The sequence below is a fragment of the Motacilla alba genome, chromosome 1, assembly GCF_015832195.1.
Source record: "Motacilla alba alba isolate MOTALB_02 chromosome 1, Motacilla_alba_V1.0_pri, whole genome shotgun sequence".
Classification (NCBI taxonomy): domain Eukaryota; kingdom Metazoa; phylum Chordata; class Aves; order Passeriformes; family Motacillidae; genus Motacilla; species Motacilla alba.
Genome location: NC_052016.1, coordinates 90,301,301 through 90,327,655, shown reverse-complemented (window position 1 = coordinate 90,327,655; position 26,355 = coordinate 90,301,301). Strand labels below are relative to the sequence as shown.

Below are 26,355 nucleotides of genomic sequence, written 5' to 3'. Positions count from 1 at the left end.
TACACCACTGCAGTAGCAGTTTCCAGAGTTGATTACAGTGTGTTTATTTACAGTAGAGGGTGTAATATAAAATGATACTAAAATGGATGGTGATGGAGCATTAAAATGATACCAACATTAACCTCCTGGAATAGGGGCAAAGCAATGTGTGCTGGTCTAAAAACTCTACTATTCTAATTGCACCAAGTATGAAGAAACAGTGATTTCTCAGCAGTGTGAATGCTGCCCTTAGGATGATGACGCCATTTGTGTCCCACACGTGTTGTGCAGCCACAGAATCTCCTGGCATCATTTTACTGAAGTCTAAAATAAATGTAATCCATCTTTGTCCCTTTGTAGAAGTAACACCACAAAGCTGACATTTCTTGTTACATTTCTTGTTTATGGTATTGATGGAAAGTTGAGAATGAATTTGGATAATTACAAAACATCAAATACAAGTGTAAGACATCCAGACTACTGCTTAATACATTTTTTCCTAGGTTTTAACACAGAGAATGACATCTAACAAATTTTCTGTTATTCTGATTCTGACATTTGTGAATCCATGTTGTTCCAGCAAAGCTTGATATTCAGAGCCACTTCTCTCCTTTCCCTCTGTCTGGACAAGCATGTTCAAAGACTGCAGCAGAGCTGTGCTCCTGTTCTTCTTTTCATCATCCAACACCATTTCAGCCAGCAAAATTGCACAGCCTAATTTAAAAACAAACACATGCAACAGTTCTAATCCATTACCAGGCAAGAAAATTTCTGCTGCCATATAGAGGGGTGAAAATTACAAGACCTGGGTGATTTCCTTTATCATTTATGAATTTGCTCTCCTATTAAATGACTCATCATTAAATGAATAATCCACTCCTCTCACAAACCCCAGGAAATTCCCTTTCACAGTATAGAGTGATCAAACACTCACAAGTCAAATCACGTCTCTGTTTTCAGGAGAAAAGGGGATGACTTCTATAGACTTGGCATGAGGACTATAGAAAACAGTAAGACAGGAATAGAGTTGCATCTCTTTAGGATATACTGCTGCTTCACATTCATATTGAAATGATGCCAAGCAGAGAGAAGAGTAGATGGCAAGCGTTATAGAAGCAGAGGAGAAGTCAATGTTTCTGTTCAATACATTCTGTATGTTATTTCTGTAGGACCCAAATTCTTTGTGGTGGGACTGACCTAAGGATGAAAGCAGAACTTAAATGATCTGATTTACAGAGTTTTCTCCATATTCAGACCTGTGAGGGGAAAGGGAAGCCAAGAGGGCTACTGACAGCAGCATTGTGATACTTGCCTTTTGGCCTGACAACTCAGATCAAAATAGCAGCAGTTCAGAGTGATTTTATTATGAAGTGCAGCATAACATTCACACCTTTCTGCACTGTAAGACAATCTCCTCAGAGCCATTCCAACTTGTACAGCTCAGACATTCAATAATCATCAAAAAGTTTTAAAAGTTAAGTCCCCTCATTCATCATTTCAGGAAAAATTTTCCTCAGTTATGCATATTGCTTAGAATCTTTTCAGTGTTAAGACTCTTAAATCCACTCCTTCTACCAGTCAGCAAAAGATTTTCAGAGCAACTGAAAAACTTAATTTGTATATTAGTAAGATGAGCTTATAATTCCTCAGGTGACCAGGCTGCATCACATGATTGTAGAGCACCTGAGCCTGAAACAGACCAGAGAAGATCTCTGATCCAGCCTCCCACTCAGAGCAGGGCAGCTCTGCAATCAGCTCAGTTTCTTCAGGACTGGCTTCACACATAGAAGCCTCCAAGGACAGAGATTCCACAAGCTCCCTGGACCATCTGCTCCAACACTTAATTATCCTGAGAGTGCAAAGCTGTGGTACATGACCACAGACACCATGCCCAAGGGACTAATGCTTAGTGTTGTGCCTTAATCACAGAGTAAATGAGGGCTGGGTGGTAGCCAAACACATTATATTCAAATTTTACAGTCAGAGACATGGCACTTAGGGGCACAGTTTTAAAGTCTGTGACAGTTACAGGTGTGCCAGCTTTAGGATTTGATTGAATCTGACTAAAACGCTTGGAGCAGCTTAAGAAACAGCATTATGAACTTCATAAATAACTACGAGATGAGACACATCTGATTGCCAGAATGAGTCCCTCTCAACATACAAACCTGTTAAGCTAAAAGCAAGCTTCATGTCAATGTGGAAAACAAACATTTTTAATTTATTCATTTGAATATTCAGCCTTATCTATTTTAAATGTCTGTACAGATAAGATCAGTCAAAATTCCATTCATAGAAACCTTCTGCTAAGAATTAAAAACCCCAATGTGGTAAAGTCTGACATTTCCCTGATTTTGTACACCTGAAATGCTCTGTAGGAAGCCTGTTTCTCCTAATGAGTTGAGCCACTGTGGCACTTTTTCTTTACCCATTGGTCAAGGAGCAAAGTAACTCCTGATTAACTAACATCCGGGCAGATGCAACTCATAACCTTCCTCATTAATCCTCTCTAATTTGCTGAGGTTGGTAATTCACTATTGGCACAGCCTCTTGCATACTGGTTTATTTGGACTACTGCTGTACAAGCAACAGGCAAAAATCTCACAACTGATAGAAAGAAAGCTAGTTTGAAAGTGTAACTTTCATTTCTAGAGAGGCTTCCATTTCACTTTAAAAAGAAAAAATAAATATCAATGAAATACCAGGAAAGAAATAAACATTAAGAGAGGCGACATTTGTGACAAATTACTTGAAGCGATGGGATTCAGTATGCACTTCTCCAATTAAAGACTGAAGCATGAAGATACTTTTATTTTTAAAATTTTCATACAAGGTTTTATACATAAATCCTAAAACTCATCTCAATTAATGAGACAGAAAGCATATATGGCCATTCAACCATATTCAGAAAACCCCAGAAGTGACAGTAAGCAACATGAACAGCTCTCAGCTGCAGCCTGTGCAGGTACATACTGTGGCTGGAGGCCAGAGGCTGCTGAAGTTCCTCTGTGACACTACAGCTAGTGTAGGAGCACATCTGAGGTTTGTTCTGTTTTCACTTTTGCTTTAAAAGACTGTATATGAGATGTTTTTGAGTAAAGCCCCACACAGCAGTGAAAAAGAGGACTATCATTCCCAAATTCAGGCAGAGGGTACAATATTTTTTTTTATTTCTGATAAAAATTAGCAGTAACCACTGAATACACTGCAGAGGGAGAATTCTCTTAAATTTTACGGTTCAAGAAAACAAGATATTAATGTAGTTCAGTACAAGCTTACAGTTTTAACCTGACATGCTATACACAGCTATGCCAAGTCTAAGCTTAATACAGTATGCAGAAGACTTGGACATTAAGGTATTTCACATGCAGGAGTTTCAGCCTGCCCCAGACACTTTTTAAAATGCACAGAATTCACTCTGGCAGAAGCTGCACTCCAACTTGTCTCCAAGGCCTGTAACAACTATGCTTCAGACAAAAGGCCAAAATGATCCTCAACTGCCAACAGAACTGGTTGATGATGGGTATATTGCACAAGGGGTGAAAATTCCGCATCCCAGATTGTTTCTGGGCACACTACAGTGACAGATTCTTCTTGAAGCACAGAATAGCATCTAGTATGTTTCCTGTGATCTTAATTTGTACATCTGTGAATCCGTATTTCTCCAGTAGCTGTTTATACTCTGAGCTGCTTCTCTGCTTGCCTTCAGTCATACTGAGGGATTGTAGCACAGCTACAGAAGGGTGCGTCTTCTGTTCATTAAGCACAGTTTCTGCCACTAGTAAGGCACTTCCTGCATTTCCAAAAAAACCAAAAGTGGTTCTGTGTAAGTATTTTAGCTTCAACTTCAAAGTGTTTTTTTTCAGAGACAATTACAGAGGTCCCCTCAGATTGATTTTTAATGGTCTTCAGTGGAAATCAGTGGAAGTTTACTTTCAGCAACCTCTTCCCGGAAGCAACCATTTAATTGTTAAAGAGAACGGAGAGTTTAGAGCACTGTCTCCAGAAGCTGAGATCACTTCCTGCCTATGGTCTTAAACTCAGCCTTGCTTTCATTTGAACCAAACTCCTGTAATCATCTGTCATAACCCAAACTTTGCATAAGATTGTCACCCAAAATTTTCTTTCATAATTTATAATCAGGATTATAGTTTATGGGCTAGGTCTTATTTTGCATCCTCTCCTCTGAAACAAATCAAACCTACACTTGCATTAAGAAATCAGATTATCTTAGTGGTCAGGCTTTTCTGCTTTTTGTTTTCTTTGATCTTTAATACTGCCTGAATATGAGTCAGCAGTGTGCCTTGGCAGTCTAAAGGGACAACTGTGTTCTGGGGTGCATCCAAGCACAGAATCACTACATTCTGTGATTTAGTCAGGTGATCACTAAACAGGTGATTGTCTCACTCTACTCTGGTGTTGGTACAGCCTTGCCTTGAGTACTGTGTGCAGTTTTGGGCACCACAATATTAAAAAAAAAAAAAATTTGTGGCCTTCCTTTGGATGGTCTCCAATAGCCTAATAGGCTATTAGTGACCATCCAAAGGAGGGCCACAAAGATGGTGAAGGATCTCAAGGGAAAGCCTTATAAGGAGCAGCTGAGGTCACTTGCTTTGTTCAGCCTGGAGGAGATTGATGGAGTACCTCTTTGTGGCCCTCAACATCCTTACAAGGGGTAATGGAGGGCAAGTACTGATCTTTTCACTCTTGTGATCAGCGACATGATGCAAGGAAACAGCATGAAGCTGGGTCAGGGGAGGTTTAGTTTGGGCATCAGGGAAAGGCTTTTCACCCAGAGGATGGCTGGGCACTGGAACAGGCTCCCCAGGGAGTGATCACAGCACCAAGACTGTCTGAGTTTAAGGGGTGTTTGGACAATGTTCTCAGGTACATGATGTGACCCTTGGGGCATCCTGCATAGGGGTAGAGGTTGGACTTGAGGATCCAGATAGGTCCCTTTCAAGCCAGCAAATTCTTTGATTCTGTGTGTAATTTTGGGCACCTCAGTGTATGTGACCAAGATGATGAAGGGCCATGAGGCCAAGATTCATGAGGTGCAGCTGAGGTCCCCTGATCTGTTCAGACTGGAGAACAGAAGGCTGAGGTGTGACTTTATCACCATAGACAACTTCCTCAAAGGGAGCAGTAGAGGGAAGGTGCTGATCTCCTCTCTCTGGTGCACCAGTGACAGGACACAAGGAAATGGAATGAAGTATCAGGGAGAGTTCAGACTGGACATTTGGAAAAGATTTTTTCACCCAGAGGGTGGTAGGCACAGGAACAGGCTCCTCAGGGAAGTGGTCACAGCACCAAACCTGCTGAAGTTCAAGGACCATCTGGATGACATTCTTAGTCATATGAACTAGTTTTAGTTAAGTCTTCAAGGAGTTCAATTTGATGATCCTTATGGGTCACTTCCAACTTGACATACTCTGATGATTCTATGACTCAAATGTAGCAGAAAGTCAAAGAGGCTGCATATTTCTCAGGGTATGTGTGCATAAAGTAGTACTGAACTTCAGCCAGTTTACCATATTTTGGACACTACTGAGACATCAAAACAACAGCAAAACAAACTGCTGCTTCTTGACTTTCCCAAAGGAACTTTAGTTAGGCTAATTTTATACAGAAATAAGCACATGCTTACTTAATTGATGATACAGGGCTTAGTAAGCAAGACTGGGCATGACAGAGACTGGGGATATGATACAGTTGTACGTGAAGCCTGCAACTATAGTAAAAGCTTATTATATATAGTTTTATTTGCAGCTTTGTTTCCTTCTTTTTATTAGTAGGTATTATCACAATGCAAGACTGCATATTCAAGCAAAGGCTACTGTGATTGAACAAAAAGCATCCTAAGTTCCTACTAGAAAAGCATTAGTCAATGCTCATTAAAGGTACATTAACATGCACCTTTAAGTTCACAAGATGAAAAACCATACCTGGTCTGCAAACAGCTGATATCTTGCTTAACAGCACATGTATCTTTTCATCAGGCCAGTCGTGAAGAACACGGGAAAGGATGTAAAGATCTGCTTCTGGAAGATTATCCTTGAAGAAGTCACCTGTTGGAAAACAGAGTTAGTACATTCCAACAGAAACCACAGAGTACATACTGCAAAAACAAGGTGCTTCAGAGGAGTACAAAAGTAACAAGAATGAACAGGTACAGGTATGCCCTGATTTTCAGATAAGGAAAGTGTAGTTAAAGAGCAGATCGTGGGCAAGAATTGTCTAACAAAAAAAATGGAGAGCAAACATAAAGCAAGGAAGGAGACAAAGTTCTTTGTAGTCACCATTTTGATCTTGTCTAGAAATGAAATACCTCAGACAAGCATATGCAGCCTCTGCTTCCAGTGGTATTCAAAAAGTTACTAATTCATACCCATTTAGCCACATTCTCCAAGCATTTTTTTATCTCCACAGTCTTGAAAGATACTATGTCCCCATTTAGCATGGGTAAACCTATACTGCCTTGTACTAAGATATGTTTGGGGTTGGAGCAGCAGCAGAAGAGCTTGTTTGTGCTCAAGGATAACAGAAACCAGAAGAATGATCATGTGCTACATTTACCTGACACAAATGTCACTGGAGCAGTGTGCTGTCCTGAAGGCTGAAAGTAAGAGGTGTTTGCAATGACTTCTGGAAGGTCAAATACTGTGACCTTGAGATTTGGGTATACTTGTACTAATTCATAAGCCAGAGCTCCAGTGCAACCTGTTAAGAGTTTAAAAAGTCAATTCAATTATTTTCTCCCAGAATTTGCACACATTTTTAAAGACAAGGCTGTATATAACATTGTAAAATAGAGACATCCAATCAGAACCAGAGATAGACAGCTCAACAATGAACATGGGCAACAAGACTTCCTGCTTGATAGAGCAAAGTTTTAAAGCTTGTGGAATGCAGGCATAACTCCTTACTGACACAGAATTGCAAATGTGACCTTTGATATCAGTACCTCAGGGTTTTTTTGGGGAGTATCAAAATGTAAATGAAAAGGCAAATACTTCTACTTGTTGAAGAAGAACACCTCTAACTGTTTAGCATTTACAAAGCACTGATACATGAAATTTGACAAACACTCTCCAGCATAGTAAAGATTGTGAAGTTCTGGAGTCTCTGCACAAGTGGCAACAGTTGTACAAGTATTGGGCTAATTCCTCTGAGATGCTGTCCACCTCCTTAGGCACTAAATAAATTATTCTTCCTTCAGTGGATTTTTCCCTATATAATAACATTTCCTCTGTGCAGCTCCAAGCACAAGGTTTCCTTTAAAAAAAAAAAAGGAATGCTAAAAAGCAGAGTTTCTTCAGTTTTATCATTGGTCTTCAAAATTTTGATGGACAAATTAGATATTAATAACTAAAACAATGCACAAAACAAACCCATTAGAAAAGAATCAAAACTTGTCTTTTAGCAGTGCAGTGTTTCAAGTGTGACACTCCAGTAGTGGTAGTTCACTACTTGCATTACTTTTGAAGATCTTGGATGTGCCTAAGAAGAGCAACAACACTGCTGAAAATGACACTCCCACCTCAATGCTGCATCACCTGAGCCACTCTTATTTTCTGCCTTGAATTGTGTAACTGATTGAGACAAACATTTACTTAAGTTATTCTAATACCATTTAGGTAACTCTTCTTTCAATTAGCTGCACTGTTCTTTTATCCTGACATTGCAATATCAGAAAAACAACAGTAGATAATATTACTGCAGTTCTAATGAAAATATACATGTCTTTTAGGTAATAAAATGCAGAACTGAAATCAAGCTTCTTCCTTTACTTTGTATACATGTTCAATTACAAGCAATACCTCCTAAATCACAAGCAGATTTAAACTGTGAAAGATCAAATGCTGTAGCCACATCTCTTGCTGTCAGGTGAGCAATGCTGTGCATGGCAGCCATAAAACGTTGCTTTACCTCCTGGCTGTGATAATAGTCCTAAAAAGGGGAAGAAGCAGCATAATTAAAGTTTATTTTCAGAGTTAATTAAAAGTCTGTACAACCAATGCAGTAGGTGAACATCAGAATTCCCAAAATTAAAAGGTCCATTAAAAGAGCCACTGACTATTTGCTCGTCCAAATCCTTTGCTGTAGCGATAAGCAGATTGTTGCATCCTCTCAAGAATTCGAGACACCTTGAAAGGACAGATTTAGGAGAATGAAAGAAAAAGTGCTCCTTCTTGATATCCTCACAAATTGCTTTCATTTCACTCAAACATGTATTCTCCCATGATGGAAAAAATAACTAGATAATTGAACCATACCATAAATCAGAAACATTAAAGATCATTCTGGTTTTTTTTATTAGGGAGCAAGCAAGCATTCAGTAGCAGAACCTCACACCTTTACCTTTTTAAGGACACATACACAAAAATCCCTTTACCTTTCACCAGTTACAGCTGGATTTGCAACTACCATGAAGTGGAAGTATCTCCAGGCTGTGGTGTGCATAGTGCCATAGGCAGCCCATAGATTCTGCTCAGGCACACCATTCTGTACACATATGGAGCCCAGGTCCAAACTGGACACCCAGCATCACCCAAGCAAAGTTGGTAACCCAGATGTTTAACAAAGGATGAGCTCCAGTGGTTAATTAAACCACTTAATTTGTATATAAATTTAGACATCTACTTCAACAGCTATCCTAAAGCAAAGTATCTTAACACCTTTTAAAGACCCTTTGAATGATTTCAAATGGAATTTTTGTACTGCAGTTGTTTAAGTACTAACACGAAGCTAGCAGAGCTTTTAAGTCTCTAGAAGTCCTTATTTTGTTCCATTAACTATACATGAGGGATGTAGACATCTCCTTCAGGAGACTGCCTTCATCACCATCGTGAAGTTCAATAAAAATTAAGGACCTCAGGATGTAGTCTGAAGTACAATTTAAGCCAGCAATACTGTCAAAGACATTCTCCTGCTCACAATACCAGCTCTCTGCTTACACAGGCACAAATATTTATGCCTCTCAACCCGATTCACCAGATGGGTAACTGACAAGTTAGGCTAGTTACACCCCTAAGTGATTCTCCAGTCTGATCACAGCCACTTGGGCTAGGATTTGGAAAAGAATACCACAGATTGAAACAGATGGCAGAAGGATTACAATTTTATCAGTAAAAGATATTAGCTTGAAGCTTATACAAAACTACAAAACTTCATAAAGGAGATTAGATCCCTTCTCCACTGCATCAACACAAACCAGCTTTGACTACACAGCACAGCCTAAACTGGATGCACATCACTATCAACTGACTGGCATCCAATACAGAAGGAATACATGTGTGGTAAAAGGGACACAAACATAAATTAATCAGGCCCAGAGGTTGTTCTGAGAGTGTGTCAGTGGGATGGGCAACATTTCATCTGGAGAATTTTTGTCAGCACTCAAATTTCCCAATATATTATGTGATTGCTCCACTACTTCACAGCCTAAAGTTGAAGGGAACAGAAGCCTGGGACTGGTAAATTGCATTGTGTTTCTACCATTTCTGAGACTGACAAATTTTCTTCGGACAGCTCTGTCTCCACTTGTCCCTAGATCAGCTCTGGGCTCCACACAGCTGGTTTTGATACTAGTAAGAGTTTATATTACCTTAAACAGATCATCTGCTTTCTTTCCAAAGGCTCGATGATTCTGCCTGGTCCCTTCTTTGACAGCAGACTCCAAGTTTGTGAAGAGAGGCCAAAGGTGGTCATTAGAATGGATAATGTAGCCATGAAGTGAGTATTTACCATCTGAGGTCAGGTAGGTATTTGCTGAGTCTGTATTACTGTAACCTTATGGGAAGAACACAGTTGTAACCAGCTTTGTTTCAGTACTTTGCAACTGTTGTTTAAAATCTGAAGGCATGTTTCCCTGCATAAATAACTAGTAAATCCTGATCTTATGATCTACTACTAAAAATCTTCTACAAAAAGTAATTCTGAAAATCTTGTCATTCTTAAAGGAGCAAGTACTTCTTTTCAAAAAAGAATTCAGATGCTGGAAAATACAGATACACTTTTTTTTTTTTAATTTTAAACCAGAGTACCTCAGATACCTAATATTGAAGGGAAGTATTAGAAGTTCCTCATTCTTAGCTGTATTTTTGTTTAGATTATGGCTGCTTCTTCCCTGAATTCAAGCTTTCTCCATTTTGTCTTTAGGTCTTTTTCATTTGTCTTGTCCTCTAACAGAGTTAAAGAGACTCCTTTATATTCTTTTCTTCACACCTAATTATTTCAAGTCTTACTATGTAAATGATACACATGGAAACTGAGAACTACATAGTGTTGATTGAAAAAGTTAATCCTAATGCTAATTCCCTCATTTACATACACATTCATGGACTATTCCAGTTAGGAGCACTAAAATTTAAGTTGTCCACAAAGAGGGACAGATTGCAGAACTCTCCCTATTAAAAGCCTGATCCTTTGCTGAAGACTGATGGCACTGCTTCAGCAGGAAATGGAATTTGACAATCATTTCAGATAGGAACACAGAATCACTTCAATGGAAAAGCCATCTAAGGTTATCAAGTACAACCTTTAACCCAGCACTGTTAAGTCCACCACTTAACCAGGTTCCCAAGTACCACCTCTATACATCTTTTAAATACCTCCAGGGATGGTGAGGCAGCCACTTCCCTGGGCAGCCTGTTCCAATGCTTGGCCATCCTTTCAGGGAAGAAATTTTTCCTAATACTCAATCTAAATCTCCCCTGGCATACCTTCAGGCTGCTTCCTCTTATCCTGCTGTTAGTTACTTTTAAAAAGAGACCATCTCTCATCTGGCTACGTCCTCACACGTAGTTGTGGAGAACAGTAAGATCTCACCTGACCCTCCTTTGCTTCAGGTTTAACACCTCCAGCTCTCTCAACCGTGCCTGATCAGACTTACGCTGCAGACCCTCCATCAGCTCCATTACCCTTGTCTGGACACGCTGCAGCAGCTCAGTGTCTTTCTTGTCATGAGGGGCTCTCAACTGAACACAAGATTCAAGCTGTGGCCTCACCCAGGGGCACAGACACTGCCCTGGTCCTGCTGGCCATGTTACTGCTGATACAGGCCAGGAGGCTCACTGGCCACCTGGGCTCACACTGGCTCACATTCAGCTGCTCTTGAACACCACCAGGTCCTTTTCCACTGGACAGCTTTCCAGCCACCTTTCCCCCCCCCCGCCTGCAGTGCTGCATGGGGTTGTTGTGACTCAAGTACAGATGACAGATCTGAGCTATTACACAGTTCCCTGGGACTGTCTATGCAATCTTTTCTTAGAAATTTGGTCAGTATTATGTCCAGAGAGCAAAAGCAATCTAAGGTTTCCACAAAGGAGACTTCAATGTGTTCATTACATAAAGCCTTTCCCCACATGAAACAATTCCAGCAACTAATAATGAAAGCAAAGGAATCCATTCCCTCTGCCCTAAATCCAAGTTAACCACAACATCAAGTCAGAACCTGTGACCTTAAAAGCATCTCTTCCAGTCCTGCCTGTCTTTTAGTATCATATACAGTTGCAGGGAGTGTAATTTAATCACCTTGTGGTGTTTTCTCCAGTAATCCAAGAGAAGCACAAGCATCAAGGAGCCTTTCAGTTCCACATACAGAGGTTCCAACATCATTTGCAATATTCACAGCCTTCATAGGACCTTTGTCTTTCAGATGATCAAATATCTTCAGTTTAGACGCTACAAACAGAGCCTATGTGTAGGTAAGAAATTGTTATCATGCTGTGTTTAAAAGACTGCAATCAGAAAGCAGAAGAATTATATTGTTTGCCTAGAACTATTCTACACAACTGCTGTTAAACTACCGCAACACAATTTAACAAACCTTCTAAAAATGGCTCCCTTCCTTCTCAGAGGATATCAGTATCTTGGCCAAGTAACAGAACTTTTAACAATGGTGTTTGGGAGAGAAGGGAACTCACAGTATTCTGGAATGCAGCCTACACATTTTGTACGAAGACCCACTTCTTTATTGATATATTTAGCACTTCCCCATCTATATGGCTGTTTGATGGAACGAACATTCTTAAGCATATGAATACCAAAATATAATAAAAATTATTATTAAATAATCATGAAAAATTAAATTTGATAGTCCCAAAGCATAAGGAACTTAAAACTCTCCACTAAGATAGTGTAACAACTTCAGTTGCTAAAATACAGGTCTTTGTTTTATTAAAATTAAGGAAAAACCCCAAAAAGATTAAGAACAAAAAGATTAAAACCTCATAGGACAACTATACTACAGGCACACCTTAACAGGATGTGTACAAGTGGAATGGGGACAAAAGAACAGCTAGTGCTTCATGGTGAAGAAAAGCTCATGGGCAATGGCTGCCTTAAATTGAAAGCCTTAGCTGAACTTTTTCAAGATATGCTAACCAAACCAGAGAGTAAAGTTAATGAAATATAGAAACATATACCTCTCCATTCAAAATTAATTTGCAATTCTACAGTTTCTGTATTCTGAAGTAGGTAAAACACCTAAAACCAAGGAACTTTTGGAGAACACAATAGTGGAGGCAAATGCAGCAATCACAGAATCAATTTCTTTACAATGGCAAGCAACTATGATGAAATTTAAATCTAAAGGTAATTAAGGAAAGAAGGGCCTTGACATTCTGTTTAATAAAAATCAAAGGGAGAGAAAGATTAACTTTGAGAGGTAGGTCTGCTACTGCATGTATTTATATTCTATCATCTTCACATCTTTTTATTCTATTTTATAACAACTTTGTTATTCTCATAAGAGATTTATTCAGGCTTTCACAATACTGAGCCAATTACACCTAGTTTACAACCAGATGGCTTCCGAGACCTGCCCAGTCTTTGGACTAATACCAACTGGAAACTATTAGAACAGGAAAAAGAAGGTGAGAAGATAAGGCAGAAAACTTGGCTGAGCAACCCATTCGGTAATTCTCAGTTCAAAAAAAAAAAATTAAAGAAAAAATGTAAAAGATCTGCGTACAGACCAGACTAAGTAAAACTGGAACATAGTAAACTTCAAAGTTTTTTAACTTGCAAGTATTTAACCCTGATCTCCTCCTGTTCTGCAACAGAGCTGTTCAGAGGAAAATAGGTAGCAATACCTTCACCTGCAGGAGATTTTACTCTGCTTTATAAAGTTCTTGAATCAAGATGAAAAAAACTTGAGAGTTTTTGTGGAAAAAAATGCTTTTGTGTACTTATACCTATTCTGCAAATAGAAACATGATGAATTTTGTCAGATCGGAATTCATTGCTACTGGTAATTCATTTTACAAAGATCCATTTAGTTGGAAAAAAAAATCCCACTAGTTCAACATGTGATTCAGTACTTGACACTATGACTTTATACTGGAGTAATGAGAAAGTAAAGTTGTTCTTTTTGTTTCCAGCCTCCACTGTCTTTCACTGCACAAAACAATTCATCATCACATCACTGTAAACAGTATAAGTAATGTACAGCCACATGCTGGTAATTATCCATATTTATTTTTACCTAAATTGAAGAAATGCTAAGCATCATCTCACCTATTCAAATATGTCACTCCCCACAGGTACACAAGAAGTTCACAAATGTAGCACCCTCAAAGCCACTTTATTCCAAACTTCTCAGGATAGCTTTGTTTGCCTACAAGCAGTACGCCCACAGAACCACATCACATGATCACACTACAGTCTTCCTTCAGAGCTGAGCACAACTCTCCACTGTTTCAGCAAAACTATTGCTCACTGTCTGGTGTGCCCCCCTCCTTTACCCTCAAAGTTGCTGGATCTTTAGCTCCAAGTTTGCTTTTCACTGCCACTTTAGCACTTTTTTCCCACATCCTCCTATAACACAAATAACTTGGAGACCAGTGATCTATTAGAATGATCACTGTTCATTTCTTCTTCCCCTTCTTCACTATTGTCTTTGCCATGCTGGAGCTATGTATAAAATCTGGGAGTACTTAAAATGTCCAGCTGCGCATTTCTCATCACGCCTGGCTGAAACACAGAGCATGTGACCTTGTTTCTGAGCTGTTATGAGTACGCCTCCATCAGATACAGCATGGATATTATCAGTTAAACACATCCAGAACATGAAACAGGTTATTAAAAATTGTATGCTGAAGAGGCAATAAAAATTAAGATCTTCCACAGAATTCTAATGCAAAGCATCAAAAGTTACAAAGGAAATATAACATATACAATTCTTGTCAAAGTTTTAAGTCAGGTGAGTTAACCACATTAAATTTTTTTTTTAGGAGTATATAATTCCAGCTTGGTTGTGCTCTTCTGATCAGTAAAAAAAGAAAAATCTGCAACTTCTTTTCCCTCTCAGCTCAAGGGATAAAAGTATCCCACAGGTAACTGAAATTTCATAGCACACATAAGAACAAATACAAAAAGACAAACCCAGCAATGTTTGCACTGCACCAGAAATTTCAGCTATCTAAAGATTCTCCAGAACGTCAGTGGTCCTTTTTTACTAATTATTAATACATTCCTTCCCCAGCTGAAGTACTTCACAATAACTGTTACATACTGAAGTACAGTAAAACAAATGTATCAGACAACAATGTAATGAGTAGTTTTATTTTTCCCTTACCTTTGAAGCTCTAAAACCATCCATCAGCTCTAGGATTTTGGATGGAAGTTTTGATGCACTCTGTGACACTCCATTCTGATTTTCCAAAGGTACTGTAAAACCAGTTCTGACAGGAGAAGTGTTTTCAGAAGTGTAAGCAGCTCCCGAGGAATGCATCCCGCTGCAGTCCAACTTACTAGCAACTTTGTGCTCTGTGAAATTTGAAGATTCACTTTCTCCATCGCTTAGGTTCTCAAAAGTGTCCACAGAAGGGATGGAGTCATACTTTTTATGTTGTACATTATGTTTAGAGGGCGGATAGTACAATTCAGCTAGCTTTTTGCAGAAGTGATTCAGAGGAAATCCCACCACATTCAAGAAGTCTCCATGGACATACTCAACTAACATTCCACCAAGGGCCTGGATACCATATCCACCAGCCTTGTCCCTGAGGAAGAAAAAGCAAAACCAACATAGATCTAATTAAGGTTAAGAGTAGAGATATCACAGAACACTAAAAATACACCACAACTGCAGAGGCTAGAATAAAGACTAGTGTACCTAAGTTACAGGCAGATTCAATCTATTAGGTAGGCTCAACACTTCAATTTGTAAATCACGAGATAAATACAAGGATCAGTATTTCTACTAAGAGTGAGGAGCCAAAGGTCTTGATGCTTCAGACAGTGCAAGTGCAACAGTCACCTAAGCAGCAGGTGACAGCAGTCAGTGTGCTGTCATAGGTTACCAAGTCATGGCTACCAAAAAGGTAACAGTGTCACCAAGAGCAACACTGCTACTGGGTTACCAGATGCATACGGACCCTCACCCAATTCCACAAGAAGGCTGGAAAGCTTTTAGGAATGTTAGGTCCCAAAGGAGCTCAACAAAGATGACCTTTGAGAACTCAAATGATCATAGAATGCATCTTGCAGATCTCAGTCATAGGAATACCTAAAGTGAGGATTGGGAAAACAGGACTTCCTTGGAAAAGAACAACCTATTCAAACAAGATCCACTACTCTATTTAGCCCTATCCATCCATCTCTTGTGCAACCATCTGAGACAGAATAGAGTTGTGGTTCACAACACTCTGCTCTTAGATGTCATGGTAGTACTGGTAATTTGGCACAGGAATGTACCTGCACAGAAACTAACCTTGGAAATTTAATTTGTCTTTAGGTGTAATTATGCAAATTCCACAGATTGGAATGGAAATATATACAAGTCAGATAAGCTGCAGTAGACTCAACAATTTTACTGTTCTCATACAAGGACAAGGCAGTTAAAAGTATGTTTCCTACATAACAGCAGAATCTGAAAGCCTACATCAGCAAGCTTAGAAACCAAAGGTCAGTCAGTCTCAGATCTATTAACTTAAGGTAGTATGGAATTACACAAACTGCTTGAGAAAGAAGGTCACTACACAAAAAAAAAATCATTGCTAATTTTTTCATCTTAGATTTGATCAGAAACAGCTCTTTATTTTTAGTGCTTACCTCTGGATTCCCTTTCTAATAGCATGCTAAAACAAACAGATGAATCAGTATACCAGCAAGTAGGATTTTCTGAATTTGCTAAAAATTGTGGAATAGGAATTTTCCTTTCATCTTGCATTGTCAGCCCTACCTTATAACTTAGTCATTGTTTAAATTATTTTTTCTTTTATAACATTCTTATGATTTACATCAACTAAACTAGGAATATTATAATGACTAAAATGTCTTCTCATTTTTCAATGAAGTTATAGTTATTTTGGGATATGCTTACAGGTAGGCAAAAAAACATTATAACCATCAAAAGCAGCAGTATCATATTCCCAGCAAGATAATTAACAGAAATGGCTACATATTTATTTTTCTACAACACTTTATGTTCTGGCATTGGAACCTGAAAAAAACATTTTATTCCTTCACAGTAAAATGTGAAACTGTAGAGCTGAGGGCTCTGTCATCACCTCCTTTCCAGACTGCAGTAGTCCTTTGGTTTCACTGCCATTGGAGGAGAGCTGCTAAAACCACATCAGATTTTCAGGCTAGCAGTTATAAGCAGAGATAGATAAAGTTGTTCATAAGGGCAAGATTACAAAATAAAAAGCTGGGTCAAAGTCTACTCATTATACAAGCCCAAAACAGTGAGGATTACTGTGGTACAGCCTTCTTTCTACAGATACACAGAAAAAAAAAAAGGAAAGAGACAGTGCCTGCAAGGATAAAATCTTTGAAAGATGAACATGAATAAAACAAAAAGCAAAACATCTTTCTGAAGCCAAAATTTGAGGTTTTTATAGCCTCATCACAGACTACCTTGAGATAGCAATTTTCCCTCCTTCCTTTCCCACACTTTACATCAGCTATGTATTTCTTGTATTACTCTGTCACCAGTGATTGACTTCAATACTATATGCCAATTTTCTTCTTCAGTCCCATCAAGAACCATTGCCATCATCTTCCTGTCACCTCTCAAGAGATGACAAGATTATTTCAGACTTCTGTAGCTGGAAGCAGATGAAGGAAGGTGCAATAAAGTATTGCACATCTGGGTATGGAGCCTACTGCACATGGTACACTTCTTGCTAGAAAAAGAACTCAATTTAATCCTCAAGAGAACTAGTAATTTTTCTTTTATTTTTTCATGTGATTATTAAGTCTTGTATTATTTCAGAAAATTATTTTGCCTTGTAAATTAAAAAAAAAAAAAAAGCATTGGTCACTTTTTTTGTTTAGAAAAACCTATATGCATAGAATTGTGTAGCCTGTATGAGTGGACATGGAGGAGGGAACAAAAAAACCCAAAAAAAAAGTGCTGTGAGATACTTCTCCTTAATGAAATTTGCAGACTTCATTGGACACCATGTCCTTTGCAAAGTCAGAACAAGTGCTTCCTATTATATATATAATAGGAACATATATAAACAGGATTATATAAACAAGTAGAAATTTGCTTCAGCCTCAGAGAGTAATAAAATATATTCTCTGAACCTTTGGTCCCTGAGAAACCCTTGATGTCACATCTTTTTTAGGAGAATGAACAGAACAACCCAGCACTGCTCATGAGCCATTTTGGTGCAGCAAAATACTGCTAAAGCTATTTGCTTCCAGAGGAAATATTCAGAATATTCCAAAATAATTTTCAATCTCACTTTCTTCCTAAAAATCCATGGTCATTTCTCCTTCAAACTGTAACTTTATGGCCCACTATATCTAGACATCATACTAACTAGCATAGTAAATATCACCTTCCAAAAACCTATGTTGGAATTTATTACAATCTATAGTCTTGCCAAAACATTCTCTCCATATAATCCAATTTAAAATCAGTCTATTCAATAAACTGTGAACCCTACATGTTCACAAGGTACACCTCAACTACACATAAGCATTGAAGTATATCCAAAGTCTACAGTAGTTTCTTTTCCCCAGTAAAACGTGGCTTTTTGTTTTATAGCACAAATGAGTTTTAAAACCACCACAATTTCTTACATGGTCAGAATTGAAGCTACAGGGACAAAAGTTCACATCAGATCACCTGATATGCAGTCCATAGTGCAAACTATGCCTACAGGCAGGTCCAGCTAACACAAAGGGAAGACAAATTCCTTTCTCTTGCTGTCTCCAAATAAGTAAATAAGTACTTTTTTTTTTTTTTTTAAACAATCTAGTGAACTTCATCTTAGGAGCAGTAATTAGGCATTCTGTTCTCATCCTATTTCTTCCATGGAATAACTTCTGTCTGGTATATTGTCTCTGCAAATGGTGCCTATATAAATCAGTAACTACATTGCCAGTGTAGCAGAAATGCATAAACTGAAGGACAATTTTGACACAGAAACACAAGCTGTTTTCACTTTTCACAAGGATAAGTAAAAATCAGGCTGGTGCTCCTTGCATTAGAGCAGTAATTTTGATAAACTAAATACACCAAGTTCTAGCTTTCTCCCAATACAGCTCCATGATGCCCTGATAATCCAACACTCTTTTCATCTGTCTAATGAACTATGCATTGTCTTGGGCACTGAAGATCCCCTGCCTCTGCTAACAGAAAGATAATTGTATATTGCACAAGAGCTTGCTTAATCCAGAGTATTTCAAGTCTTCACTTTTCAAATTCATTAGGGTTCTAAAAAGGTAGGCTCACTTTCACTGGAGAAATGACAGCTTTACACAAGAACAAAAGAATAAGTGCCCTTGCATCACCCACACTATCATTTCTCATACACACAGAACAAAATTTCACAGAACACAGGACAATGTTTTACACCAGCTTAATAATGTACCCTAAGGCCTATTCTCAAGTGTTGTGTGGTGGCATCAGAGTCTTACTTACATTGGCTCCCCACTGTGAATGTACTCCCATAAGAGCTCTTCAGATAGCTCAGAAAATTTTACTTTAGTCTCTTCATAGAAATCGGTGATTTCCATCTCTAGCTGTTTGTCTACAGAAAGAAAAAGGTCTTCTTAGAAACAGGAACTGTAGTTTAGAGAGAATAACATCTAGGTTGTATTTCTTAATCATTTGACAATTTTGCTTGAGAGACATTAAATACATTGCACAGATGTATGAAATGACTAATAATGTTCTTCAGGGACAGTGAACTCAACTTTCCCAAAACACTAAGAGTTTGCATTTTCAACCTCTGCAGTCCTGTCTCAGGGATAACAGACTGCTCTTCCTATGTGGAATATACTCTTAAATTAACAATGCTTACACAAAGCTATTTATGGATGCTGGCACACATCCAGCACTGAGTACAAAGAAGGCTACAGCCACCCTTCCAACTTTATGAGCATTGTCAAAGAACTCTTAACAACATATCAGAGTTCAACATGTAGCTGTCATAAAAGTGGGTACGTGCAGCTGCACCTGCACTTCAGACTTGGGTATCCAGCAGTCCCATCAAGAACCATCACCATCATCTTCCTATCATTTCTGAAGAGATGACAGTATTATTTCAGACGTCTGTAGCTGGAAGTGGATGAGGGAAGGTGCAATAAAGTACTGCAGATTGGGCTATGGACCCTGCTGCATGCGGTACACTGTGACCCTCCTGTCACTGCAGACAGAGACTTTTCCAAAATATGTTCAAAAGGTAACAGACCAAATGAGTGTGCACATTGCAGATCATTAGCTCTCTTACTCTTTTCTATAAACACCAAGCATCTCCTGTTACCACAGTTCTGGTAGCAGTGGAAATGCTTGAGGAGGAGTAAGAAATACCTACAGTACAGACCAAAGGAAGAATGATAACCAATTTCTAATGGTGATAGTGTGAAGCCCAAACAAAGTAAGAAAATTGGTGCATATGAAGACAGATTAACATGTCTTTCAGTGCTGATAACAAATTCTAGTAAAAAAAAAATCTTTGAGTTAAACACATTGTAATCATAAACTGTAAATACAGTTTATAGTAATTCTACAAAAGTGTTCTATCGATTGCATCTCTTGGGGAATCTGCTGACTAAAGGTACATTTTTATTCATCTGACTGTGATGCAGTTTAAATGTGTAAACTTTAAATGAGAGGTGTTGTTATAGCAGTTGTTATCACTACTGCAGCTGGGTGCACTTAACTTTCTTCCTAGAGTAAACAGTTAAAGGTGTTATTTACATTGCTGGGTTGCTCACAGGAACATGCCCTTGGTAACATGTTTTACTTCTCTTGCAGCAGCTCTCCCTCTGCTGTACTAGCATATTAGCAGTACTGCATCATTGACTTTAATTCTTTTTTACAAGAGTTAAGAGCAACCATTCCAGAAAAGATTAAAAGTTGTTAATTTGGGTACAGAAAGACTATGTCCAGCGAAATGGCTGCAAAAGCTCTACTAAAAGACTATTGGCACAATTATCAGACAATGCCCTTCAAACACTCCTCAAATTATATTAATGGTACAGTTTCCATAAAAACTACTTGCTTTCTCTGTAAATTATGCGATAAGGAACATGGATGTATTGCTCCATACAGCTTCTTAACAGTCTGAGGCATTAAGCCTCAACTGGTCTAAGCACAACACAGAATGAAGTTGATATGGATCACATTCAGCTTAGTCTCACAGTCTGTATTACCTTACTTGAATTTAATTAAGAATACTCCACCACTTACACTGGCCTTTCAATTAGTCTCACAGCTTTCAGAGACAGTATTTCCAAACTCCATTGTATCTTGCTGCTGTCCCTTCTGTGTGAAAACTGAATACAGGAGGACGGTTGGCTTTTGTGGGGAGTCTTTAATTTATATTTTGATAAAGTAGTTCTTGAGTAGAAAACCAATTCAGACTGTATATGAAACATTTTCATCCTGTTTCTTTACTTGTACAAGCTATCATGAGAATAATTTTTAGTACAAATATTGAGTTGTAATAAAATGATGTGTACCTTTACTGCAGCAGTGTATAATAGCCACCCCTGTGAAAACACTGTGCTCTTTCCCATTTAACCTGTCAGGCAAAAAAATGTCAATTAAGCAACAGTCTTAGGAAATATTCTACATGATTATATTGCTACTGCCTGAGAAGCAGACCATTACATTAATCTAATCACTCAATTGATCTGACATGCATCCTAAACAAATTTTATTTCAGGATCACTGAAAAGATAATGGCAAAGCAAACAAAAAAATAACCACATAAAAAACACTACTAAAAGCTGCAGTTATTTCAAGGCTCCAGAATGCCACTTGTATAAGAGCAGTCCACGGTACCAGCTCATTCACTGTACATCAAAAAAGTGACTATTTCAAATGCATTAGAAAAGGCCAGTTGGCATAAATCCTACTGTTAGGGCTATCTTCACTGAAAGCTGGCAATAAATAGGTAGGTGATGTAACTCAGACTAAACATGTAACAGGGAACTAGAGCATATGTTTTCTTTTAATCCAGACTGGTCCCCAGAGATCCCGTGGCAAGCCAGAGTGCAGAGGAAGAGCCCAGATTCCATTACCCCTGGCTCTCTCTTGTAGTGGCTCCAGAGTGCCACGCTGTGGCCAATTAGCTCTAAGGACTTTATTATCTGCTGCATAAGCAACAGATGTATAACAGCAAGGGACTGGGAATCTGTGAAGAGACTATTTAAGGAATAATCTCGTAAAGATTAGCCAGGATATTTTTGGATGAGATCAAAAGCATCTCACATGCTCTGTCCCCCACAAGATTCCACACCAAAATGTAAGTTGAAACTGTGTGAAAAGTTCCACTTGACACCTTGGATATATGCAAAGATGCATTATCTTGTCTGCCTTTTTTCCTGGAGCTCTAAAAAGCTAAATATTAAGTGCTTTTCATATCCCTAATTAAGAGATAAATCTACTAAACTTATAACAAACAAAACAAAACCCCCAAAAATTTGCATGTATCCCTTCTGTGGAGCCCTTTTGAGAATTTAAGTGATGAAGAAATCACACCTTCAAATTTTATATATTAGTTAAAACTACAGACCTTGATAGCATCCTGTAGGCATCTTGCTTATCAACTGGTTTCTCCAGGATCTGCTCATCCACAGACTAAAACAGAAAAACAGAGTGAGTGTGCTGCTTTTTCTCACTTTTCAGAAACTGAGGTCAGAAATCATGTTCATATCATTTCAGCCAGGGCTTCAAACTTCAGTCTATTGAGTAGAGCAAGAAGCACAGATACTTTGATAGAACAGGTAATTTAGTGTCAAGCACATGAGTGCCATACTCTACCCTCCAATGGCTGCACCTCTCAAACAAAAGGATAATTCAACTTTTTCTGTCCTTAACAGTTCACTGTCTGTGAAGATGTCAGATACAAAGTGACCTCCTCCTACAAGGCACAACACAGAACTGTTCACATGATCTGGACTTCCTGACAGACAAGTCACCTGAGAACAGAATTTCCATTACATATTAGAAGATCCAAGGCAGTATTTATGGCAGTATTAGTGTCCCCAAAACCAGTAGCAAGGCTTCTAGCTCTCAAGACTTCAAAAATTACCTTGTTGGGAAAAAACCCCTAAAAGCCATATCAACAAACCCCAAGAAGGTGTATCATAATGCAAGTATAACTTCACAGTGAAGGCAGCTTTCAAACTTAAATCTAAAGATACAAGTATTTTCTACATTTGTCATAAATTAAAATAATACTAAATCACTAAAGACTTCTTACCACAATAGTGTCTGCTCCTATGACAACATCAGGTGTTCTCATATGCTTCTGCAAAAGCATAAGAAGGCATTTGTCAGAAGATGCAAAGAGAAAAAAATCTTTTAAGACATAAGGTGAGAAAAAAGCAGTTTACTGGTTTAGAAGTAGGGCTCTACACTGACCTGAAAACAAGACACTATTTCTGCTTTCGCACTGTTCACAAAATAGTAAACATTTATATCCCCATTAAAAAGTGAGGCTTGAGCACACCATTCTCAAGCCACAAATTTGCCCAAATATGCTACTGATGAATAAATGCATCCAGGAATTAAAGTGCATTCTCAAAAGTCAAACTGGTCTTCAAGGTGGCAAACAATTACTTTAAATGAAGTGTCTAGTACTTGGAAGCCAGAGAATACAGCCCTTGAGGATAACTCCTCCAAGCAAAATTTTACTGATAAATAAACCTCTTTTTTTTTAGCTACACTTCATGTTTTTCTCTTAAAAGGGAACACAAACTCTGTTTTAAAATATGAGAGGTAGTGATATATAAAAATTCCTTGTAAACCTTTCTTGACTTTAAACAGTACCTGTCCTTCTAGCTAAGTTTTGATTTACCTGAATATTATAAGGTATACTGCTGTTATTTATCACAGCATGACATTAAACCTGTCTGTAAGTGTGACCATTATAATAAAACATTTAGAGGGAGGTAATTCTTCTAGCCAAAAACTTGATGTGCTCCAAATTGTTTAATGATATCTAGAATTAGTTCTACTAATTCCTGTATGAAGAAGCATTTTGAAATCCACTGAACTAGCATTATCACCAGCACAGTGTTTTGCAATGAAAGCCCACAGTAAGTAATTTACCGAGGTTGGGTTTAAAATCCATTCTCCTCTGTTGTACCATTGTCTGGAAGGCAGTTGACAGAAAACCGGGTAACGATTTACACTGGACATCATGCAATATTTGCTTTGAAGAATGGTGACATCTGGCAACACTGTTAATTTAAAGTGTTCAACATTCCTTTTCTGCTGCCAGAACAGGATCAGCAAACACCTCTCTCTTTCAGAGCTATATTATTAAGAAAATATTATGGTCCATTCTGTGAGATTTAATCTGCTCAACTTTTAAACAGGTTCTGGTAGCAAAGAGCCTTATGTGTTCAAACAGTGATCACAGCCATGGGCATAAGCCAAACACCACTGATAGTATAAATTGCATCACTGGTTTTGATAGAATTTAGGATACAAAATGGATGCCTTGTCCAGCAGAATCTGAAATAATATCAACTTCTCCCTTCTTAAAATTAGATAGACCAGTCCTATTTTGAAACATTCTGGGTAAAGAAAGAGTAATTTTTTTTCTGCTTTCTGCCAATACCTCTATATTCACAACTGCTGAGCTATTCTTGTCACTCCTTCAGTGGAAGCTACAGCAAAGCACTGGAATCACATCAGTGTTTTCTGTGGAGTCTGTCTCCACAATCAACAAATATGTCAAATACGTGGAATGAGGTCAGCCATACACCTGACTGTTCAAAAAAAAAAATGGACTATGTATCCCACACAAGAGTAGGTATGATTCTGACAAAAGATGCAGGCTGCTTCAGTTTGTGGAAAGCCTGAACTGCAGGCATTAGACTTCTGATTAGGCAATATCAAGACACCATCTTTCACAAATGACAGGATCCATTAGCCTTCAGTGGAGAAAAATAAACCTCAGGGATCACTTAAGCAGTGCAAGCAAATTACGTCACAGTAACGTGCACCACCTAAAGACAAAAAGCTTATTGCTGTAATAGTTAGTAACTTACTACATGCATTCTGTTTGCTACTTCAAGAGCTTTCTGCTTAGCTGTTTCCACAGCATACTCATAAGGGGCTGTAAAAGATGACTTTTCTAGTGTCTCCTTAAACCAGGATGGAACCACCTCAAACCGCAGGCCCTGTAACACAGGAAAGTGATGCAGTCAATCTGACCTCATAATTAAACATCGCTCCCAAGGCATATTAAGCAAATAGCCAATTTGACATCTGTTTTTCACTCTTTAACACACCTCCACCCCAAACACACAGAAAAAAACACCCCCAAGTGCTTCTATCGCTGTTTAGTACATACATATCCTTTGCAAGCAAACAAAACAATCAAAACTTTGAAATTGGGGTGTATATTTGATTTTGCCCTTATTTATTAGACCTAATCACATTAATAATTTCATTTTTTTTTCCATATAAAAACAAACAGTATAAGCTTACACATGTCATAAACAGAGTAAAAAAAAACACTACTGATTTTTTTTTTATTGAATCTCTGCATAGCACTTTACTCATGCAACAGCAGTGCACATTCTTACAGAAGCTTTACTGCACTTCATGTGTCCTTATACACGATAAACAGAAAACAAAATCAGACAGTTTCTGTTTGGTTTCGGCAAACAATGCCCAACTATTCTTCTAACTTTTTGCCTCTAGGCTACACTTGCACATTTACTGCACCCAGCAGGCATGCTCTATTTCTAAAAACTTAGTCCACGACTGAACCCTGAAGCTTCTCCACACATCCGAATTTTTAAGTGTTTTCTTTCGCTGAAGTTCAATTTATCGGCAGAATTATTAAGAATAGTAATACTAAGCAAACTAAGTTTGACAGGTAATACCCAAGCGCTATTCAAAAGCCTCCCGCAGCCCGCCCAGCGAGGGCCACGCGTTCCTCCGCAGGGCCTGAAGAGTCTGAATGACAGGCTACGGCCTCCTTTCCTCTGCACCAGTGCATTTCAGAAAGGACACAACTCCTTTATCGCCCCGCTCCCCTCCTACTGTTCTCATGGAGCGGACAGGCCGGGAGGCATCGGGCCCCGCAGGTTTGCGGCCGCCGCTGCCCGCAGCCCCCGGCCCGAGCGAGGCCAGCGGCCGCCGGCCGCACTCACCACGTTGGTGAGGATCTCCTGCCGGCGCGGCGAGGCGCTAGCCAGCACCACCCGCTTGCTGGCCAGCTTCCCCAGCACCGGGTTCAACACCATGGCGGCGGACGGCAGCCCGCAGCCTTTGCTCCGCGCCGGTCGGGGGCGGGGAGGTGGTGGAGGCGGCCTTATGTAGCGGCGGGGCCGCGGGGCGGAGCCGGGCCGGGGCGGAGAAGCCCGGGGCCATATCCCTGGCAGCACGGGGCGGCCGCGTGTGGGGAAAGTGGCTCGGTAGCCAGCCTGCCGTGAGGGAAGGGTTGTCGCTGTCCTGATCATCCCCTGCGCACCAGCTGACGGCAGCCTTGAAACACAGAATTGTTTCTCTGACATCGACTCCAGCTAATGACTGAACACCACCGACAGACCATGGCACTGCTCAAGCTTTTCGTTAAATACCTCAAGGAATAGTGACTCCACCTCCTCCTTGGGCGTTGCATTTCAGTATCCAATCACCCCGTCTGTGAAGAGATTCTTCCCTCTGTCCAACCTAAACCTTCTCAGGCACAGCCTGAGGCTGTTTCCTCTTGTCCTGACCCCCGCCTGCCTACAGCTTCCTTTCAGCTGGTTCTAGAGAGTGATAAAGTCCCCCCAGAGCCTCCTTTTTCTCCAGGCTTAACAACCCCAGCTCCCTCAGTCTCTCCTCACAGGTCTGGTGCACCAGACCGTTCACCAGCTCTCTTGCCCTTATCTGGATCCACTCCACCCTATGTCCTTCCTGAATGGAGGGGCACAGAACTGGATGCAGTATTTGAG

At 39.2% G+C, this 26,355-nt stretch overlaps 1 protein-coding gene across 2 annotated transcripts; it reads right to left on the bottom strand.

Annotated features, from left to right (window-relative positions):
• Nucleotides 1–361: 361 nt before the first annotated feature.
• On the bottom strand, nucleotides 362–25,724 carry ASMTL (acetylserotonin O-methyltransferase like). 2 transcript variants are annotated; one of them, XM_038145113.1, is made up of 13 exons: nucleotides 25,570–25,724; nucleotides 24,457–24,588; nucleotides 22,659–22,706; nucleotides 21,969–22,033; nucleotides 20,911–20,972; nucleotides 18,866–18,974; nucleotides 14,561–14,987; nucleotides 11,515–11,677; nucleotides 9,587–9,771; nucleotides 7,800–7,929; nucleotides 6,556–6,699; nucleotides 5,925–6,047; nucleotides 362–693 (listed from the first exon to the last, which is right to left on the bottom strand). In XM_038145113.1, exons 1-13 carry the CDS (start codon nucleotides 25,660–25,662, stop codon nucleotides 479–481), a joined length of 1,896 nt encoding a protein of 631 aa, XP_038001041.1. In that variant the 5' UTR covers nucleotides 25,663–25,724; the 3' UTR covers nucleotides 362–478. The 2 variants fall into 2 exon arrangements, with proteins under 2 accessions (XP_038001041.1, XP_038001033.1); XM_038145105.1 differs by having other exon boundaries at nucleotides 549–3,772.
• Between the last annotated feature and the right edge of the window lie 631 nt (nucleotides 25,725–26,355).